This window comes from Mesitornis unicolor, unplaced genomic scaffold (genome assembly GCF_000695765.1).
Source record: "Mesitornis unicolor isolate BGI_N332 unplaced genomic scaffold, ASM69576v1 scaffold31257, whole genome shotgun sequence".
NCBI lineage: Eukaryota > Metazoa > Chordata > Aves > Mesitornithiformes > Mesitornithidae > Mesitornis > Mesitornis unicolor.
In genome coordinates this window covers 1-6997 of record NW_010199172.1, presented here as the reverse complement: position 1 = coordinate 6997, position 6997 = coordinate 1, and the positions used below count along the sequence as shown (strand labels likewise).

The window sequence follows — 6997 nt, the reverse complement described above, 5'->3', positions numbered from 1 at the left end:
AGGCTTGGGGTTCCTTGCAGGTACCCGAGGGGAAGATGCCCAGGATAACGCTGAGCGGTGTCACGGTGGATTTCCCCTTCCAGCCCTACCAGTGCCAGGAAGCCTACATGGCCAAGGTGCTGGAGTGCCTGCAGAAGGTGAGGACAGCCCTGCCTGCCGGCCCTTGGACTTCTTAACTCCTTGTGCTTTATTGCCATCCAAAATAAAAGACTTCTTTTGTAAGAGGCTGTCACAATTCAAGTTTACTTTTCCCCCTCTTTTTCTCAAGCTTCTCTGACTTATTACTTGTGGTTTTATTTTACTATATAGTTATTCAATACCCAGAAGTGGTGGTTGTCAGTGGGAATGGAGCTAGGATGTTTTTGCCTAATTTGGGAAAAGGAAGAAAAGCTGAGCAAGGAGACCATGTGGCCTGTCCTTAAATATTTGGGGTTTGGACAATTAGTGTAATTTGTCATTTTATCTTTGATAGGATAATTTACTGCATTAATGTCAAACGATAGAAGAGTTTTTACTGTAGCTGTCTTTGTTTTGGAGTTGGTTATCAGATCTGCTGTTCTGAGAGCTCACACAAGCTGGTTGTGGGTGCTTTGGCTTTCCATGGGGCTGAGCCTTCCTCCATGCCTTGACTTGGTACTTTCTTGTTTTAAAGTAAAGGTGTTGTAAGCCTTTTACACACACAAATTCTTTTCATATAATTAAACACAAACTGTTGTGGCAGTGCAAGCTCAGCTGCTTGTTTTTCTGCAATGTGCAGTATTGTTACACACTTTAGAATTGTAACGTCCAATAGGACTGGGTGTTTAAAAGGGCTTGCAGAATTCTCTGCCTAAACTGTGATGTGGGATATAACCTTAATTCTAAAGAAAAATTGGCAGCGTGTAACCAAAGAGTCATTTTCTGGGTTTTTTTTGCAGTAACTTTAAATATTTTCAGGTGTTTTACACTGAAACGTGGTGAATTTTAGTTGCTCTAAGGGTGGAGAATCCCTCTGCTAAATAAAGGATAATAGCTGGCTCTTGGGTTTACATTGAGCCTCACCAAGTAGATTAGAGGGTCCCACAGAGCGTGCACGTATAACAACTTTATGTGAGGTGTACGTGTGTTTCTGTTGTCGGGTAGAGTTCACCAGGTAACGATTGCTTTTTGACAGGACTGCACAAAGACCTCTCCTAGTTGAAGCTCCAAATGGCTTACTTTCTCCCTTTTAATTTTATTTCTCTTCAATAAAGAAAGTCAATGGCATTTTGGAGAGCCCTACAGGCACAGGAAAGACCCTCTGCCTGCTCTGCTCCACCCTGGCTTGGCGGGAGCACTTCAAGGACACGATCTCAGCCCGTAAAATTGCGCAGCGTATGGGCGGAGTGGAGCTCTTCCCAGAGAGACCGATGTCGTCCTGGGGCAGTGCTGCCACGGATGCTGACATCCCGAGTAAGTACTGCGGTTTTTATGCTCAGTAGGCCAATACACTTGCTTTTATCTGTCTTTTTTAATAAGTATGTAGGTATAACAGTTGTGGAGCCATTGCTTAGTAGCTAAAGCACAGTTTCACACCTTCTAAAGGTGTTTGATGTATTTTTATATTTTCTTAGAACATTAGAAACTCCTTTAGCTCATTTTTTGTTAAATGGCAAAATTTCTTGCTGCCTCTACAAGGCAAACTGTTTCTGTAGTTCCAGCTGGGAAAGGAGGCTAAGAATATCTCTAGTTCTTCTTTCCACACTGATAATGTTTTTCTGCTTTTTTTTTCTTGACAGCTTATTACACTGACGTTCCCAAAATAATTTATGCCTCCAGGACTCACTCGCAACTTACACAGGTCATTAACGAATTAAAGAGCACTGTCTACAGGTAAAAATTGAGGATAATTCAGAGAAAAGGTGGAGAAACCCAGCTGGTTTAGTTGTTGCTTGAGTTTGTGGATAAAAGTATGGCTGATGGAGATTTATTAAGAACTTTGTGCTTTTGTCTGTGTGCTGACCGAGCTCTTTGAATGGGCATTCACTCTTTCTTTGTTTCTTGTAAAGGTACAGCCTTCTAATAAGCAAAAAAGGAATAATATTATGAATGTTTGCAGTGCATTAGTTCTTGTCTTAACCCTTACTCTAAACATCACAGCCAGCACTGGAGTAGCTTGCAATTTATTTCTCCTGAACCTTTCACTTTTAATACGTGATACCCAACCTGGGTGTGTACTCTGTACTTCTTTCTTGCCTTATTTTTGATATAGCTTTGTGTATTGTCTTTAAACAGGCCAAAGATCTGTGTTTTGGGTTCCAGAGAGCAGCTTTGCATCCATCCTGAAGTGAAGCGACAGGAGAGCAACCACATGCAGGTGAGAAGAGAGCGTGGAAAGCACACGCAGTGACAATGTGGAGGTGTTTTGTTGTGGTGTGTGGTGTGTAATTCTTAACTCTGATATTGTTTAACTACTGGAGGCTGTAGGGCAAGATTTACCTGTTGGTTTTACAAGAAATGTCAAAGACTGCTCTTTTGAAAAATATTAGTGGCAAAACAGAACCAAATTTCCTCTGAGTGTTCTGGGCCGCATCAAATAGAGCGTAACTTTTAAGGTGGACGGAGGGACACATGAATTTAAACTGAAGAACTGTGCTTAACTTTTGTTCGTTAGCTGGTGTTACAGAAAACTAACGGCTCTTCATCCCTTAATGAGCTTTTCAGTGCTTGACAAACTGTGCTACTCTTGGCTTAAATAAACTCTGCTTTACAGATCTACATGTGCCGAATGAAAGTGATGGCTCGCGCTTGTCATTTCTATAACAACGTGGAGGGTGAGTTTGGCTGTGGAAGTGAAGCCCTATTTTCTGGAGAGGGAGGGGTTTGCTAGGCGGGTATCAAGTCTGCCTGTGCGTGTGTGTGCCTGTTTTGCTCTGTGTTAACATCTTTCAAGAACGAAATGTAAGCAGGCGGATGAGCACGGTGATAACGGTACCAGCAAACCTTTGTGTGACGCCTTTAGTTAAGTTTGTGGCTGTAATGTAATTTTTCACAGAAAAGAGTACAGAGAAAGCACTGATTGAATCAATCATGGATATCGAAGACTTGGTTAAAAATGGAAACAAGCACAGGTAAATGATCTCCCCTCACTTTTATTAATGCCTTGATATGAACCTGACATACACTGAAGTAACAGCAATGATGAGAGCAAAGTGGAGTGGCTAAATATGTTGCAGCAGCAACTTCCAACAAAACCTTGTGTGCACTAAAACCTTCGCTTCTGTTTCTGCAGTCTTCATCATACAGCAGTTTATTTGAATCCTTACTTGTGTAAAGACTTAATCAGGTCAGACCCCTAAACGTTGTATTTCTTCCTTGAGCAGAGGCTACCAATATCGCCTGACATGACAAATGATATTGCAGGTTTTTCTAGGTCTAAGAGGATGAGGTGACTGATCTGTCGAGGTAAAATGCTGCACTAGATTATTTATTCTAGCCTAAAGGGGTGAAGTGATAACGCAGTCACAAATGCCACTCTTTCTCCTTTAATTTCCTTTTCCTTTGTTCTGCTGAGCTGCGCAGCCAGGTATTATTTTCTACGCTTCTCCCATGTGTTGTGTGACTAGAGCTAACCATCTGCCCTGAAATTAAACATGCCAGTTTGAACTCCTTAAGTTGATTAGAAACCCTTGAGAGTATGAAACACAGTACAAGAATGCACTCCTAATGTTTCTGCAGGTGTTACCTCATAGTTTATACTACTTTCTTTTTCAAACAGAGCTTGTCCATATTACCTTTCTCGAAGCCTGAAGCAGCAAGCAGATATTATTTTTATGCCTTACAACTATTTACTAGACTCAAAGGTAATGTATCTTTGCTTTTAAATGCAAATGTTATTTTATTTATCTTCTATTGGCTTTTAATGACTAATTGTGAAGAAGTAATGCATAGCAAGTGAATGCAGTATGTGGTGTACTTCAAAACTAATTAAACCCCAGTTTCTTTCTGTAAAGGTGTTCTTTCCCACAGTTAAATATTCCCTTTTTTTGTTTGTTTGTTTGAGGTCTTGCTATTTTAATAGAATTAGCTTTGCAGAATGTGATGCTCTTGTTGTCTGGTGATATTCACCTCCTGAATACAAATCTTCAGTCATACACTATGCAGTGTCTTTATGTGCATTCTAGGACTTTTTCTGCTGCCAGTTACGTGGTTTCTAGGATAAGGAAACTTTTTCAGTAGAGTTCAGGCATCTCAGTTGGAAATAATTGCCAGTTTTGTAGAAAAAAACCAAACCTGTTGTAATAAGTTGTCTGTATAAAATACAATTTAAAAAAAATCTCTGACCACCTTAAGCAGAGAAGCATTGTGAAATGAAGTGATGTGATCTGGTTCTGTCGGGACTGTTTTCAGAGCATCCATTTCTTGCAAAGACAACTCAAGCATAAATTTGTAAAAACGGGGCGAATCCCCCTGCTTTGCACCCCACTCCTCCCAGATCCCATTGGCGAAATAGCGACAGAAATTAATTCTTGTGAGCTTGTGCATCCTCGTATGGTACAACTGGGGCTTTTTTATTATATTGCCAGTTGTAAACTTACGTGGTGCCTTTTATCACCTAAATTTCCAGAGAAAACAGTTCTGTGGTTTATATACTAGGTAGCCCTAGTGATTACTTGCTGTATTCTTTAAAAAAAAATTCAAAATACATGAAAACCCAAATTATCTCATGAGCCAGTTTCTCAGTCAATCAAGTCTATATTTCCCTGTGGTCTTTGTCCATTCCTATTCTTTTTTTTCATCTGTAGAGCCGGAGAGCGCACAACTTGGACCTGAAGGGGACTGTGGTGATACTTGATGAAGCTCACAATGTGGTGAGTTGTTTCTGGTCCCGTCACCAATTTTTTTTTTAGACTTCATCCAAAGAGGAAAACAGATTCTGTAAAATCTGTACTCGGCTATTTCAGTTGCTCATTATCATGAACACTTCTTGCTTCCTTGACAGTTAAAGCTTTGCAGTTTAATTAACAGTCCTTTGACACTGCTGTGATGTTCTCCGTGGGGGTAGTTTCATCCTGAAGGGTGGATCATTATGTTTATGAGAGCACTTATTTTCTTGTTTTGGAGAGTTTTCTTCCAGGGTGTAAGAAATCATGAAAGCCCCGTTCTTGAAGCTCAGCTGCATCAGCTGTCCAAGTGCAGTAGATGGCAAACGTGACTCTTGTAATTATTCCAAGCCTTCACTCACAGAGGGAGGAGGAAGGGGAAAGCTGCATTATTAGGTGGTCCTCTTATTTGGCTCAAAACTGCAGCCCTTTGCCTAAATGATGAAATGCAGAAGAACACTTGAAAGATGTCCCTTTTTCTGTCACATAACCTCCCAGTGGGATTTCTGCTAAACAGCTGCACAGTTGATTTTCTGGTTGCGTGTTCTTTCAGTAAAGAGGCCACTGGAGGGTGTGCTGTGTTTGACTACAGATAGTTGCAGAGTTGTGTCCAGCATGCACTTCTTTCATCAGAACGTCTTTTTTTTCTGTTGAAAAATGTGTGAAATTCCAGTCATATTTGCTTGGAATTTTTTTTCCTTTCATAGTATCTTAGAAACATTAATTAATGCCTGCATGCAGAAATTAACTAGAACAAGAGCTATGCAATAGTTCTCTCCTGGTACTGTCTGTTCCAGGTTCATATGTGGAAACTTAATTTCCCTGAAATAAAACTGACTTATTTCTCATTAGGTAGTTGATGCATGAAGCTAGTTCAGCTTTTTTTTTCTTTAAAACTTACTTCTTCATAGCTATTGCGGTCACGTTTTTGTGTAGGTCAGCCCTTACTATTACTCTTTGTATTCCTCAGGGAAAATGGTTCTTTTGATGAATGACAAAATTGTGACAAAACAATACATGACTTATTTTTCAAGGGCATGAAGAGTTTTGTCAAACATCAGTTAGAGTGTTCAGATGAAACTGCCTGAGCAAACAGCACACGGAGCAGTCCAAGTAATGCTTCCACTCCTTGATGTTTTAGGAGAAGCTGTGTGAGGAATCGTCTTCCTTTGACTTGACGCCCTACGATTTGGCTTCGGCGATGGATGCTATAAATTTCATACTGGAAGAGCAAGCCAAAGTCGTTCAGCAGAATGAAATAAATGCTGAATTCAATATGGAGATGGCCAATTCAGGTGTGTGGACAACCACAGACCACTGCTTCACTGGGGTTATCGGGTGCCACTGCGAAGAACTGGAAAATAATTTTTCCTAACAGTTTCTGGAAAACTTAATCTCACTAGTACCCAAATTATTGTCAATTAGTAATCGCTGCCAGACAAACATGAAAATATTTGACCAATGTGAGCAATGTGTATCATGAAGAAGAACCTGGTGAGACTGCATCTGGAATATTGTGTCCAGTTCTAGGCCCCTCAGTTCAAGAAGGACAGGAACTGCTGGAGAGAGTCCAGCGTAGGGCTACAAAGATGATGGAGGGAGTGGAGCATCTCCCTTCTGAGGAGCGGCTGAGGGAGCTGGGTCTCTTTAGTTTGCAGAAGAGGAGACTGAGGGGAGACCTCATTCATGTTTATAAATATTGAAAGGGTGAGTGTCACGAGGATGGAGCCAGGCTCTTCTCGGTGACAAACGATGATAGGACAAGGGGTAACGGACACAAACTGGAACACAGGAGGTTCCACTTCAATTGGAGAAGAAACTTCTTCTCAGTGAGGGTGACAGAGCCCTGGCCCAGGCTGCCCAGAGAGGTTGCGGAGTCTCCTTCTCTGCAGACATTCAAAACCCGCCTGGACGCCTTCCTGTGTAACCTCATCTGGGTGTTCCTGCTCCAGCAGGGGGATTGGACTGGATGAGCTTTAGAGGTCCCTTCCAATCCCTAATGTTCTGTGATTCTGTAACCGTAAGTGGAATACAGAAGATGTCTTTCCTTATACACAGTTCTGGCCTTCATATCTACATTTCTGGAAAGGTGTAAAGGAATTTGGGATGGAACAGACCTGAAACGTCCTCTTTGAAATCTTTCCTTTCTTCAACAG

The 6997-nt window shown here is 41.2% G+C and overlaps 1 protein-coding gene across 1 annotated transcript; it reads left to right on the top strand.

Annotated features, from left to right (window-relative positions):
- Nucleotides 1–20: 20 nt before the first annotated feature.
- LOC104544481 (regulator of telomere elongation helicase 1-like) lies at nucleotides 21–6136 on the top strand (the record flags this gene model as incomplete). Its single annotated transcript, XM_010189370.1, has 9 exons — nucleotides 21–137; nucleotides 1233–1431; nucleotides 1758–1851; nucleotides 2254–2335; nucleotides 2732–2792; nucleotides 3014–3089; nucleotides 3737–3821; nucleotides 4764–4829; nucleotides 5983–6136. Coding segments are annotated over 9 exons (934 nt in total), but the record flags the coding sequence as incomplete, so codon positions are not given.
- Nucleotides 6137–6997: the final 861 nt, after the last annotated feature.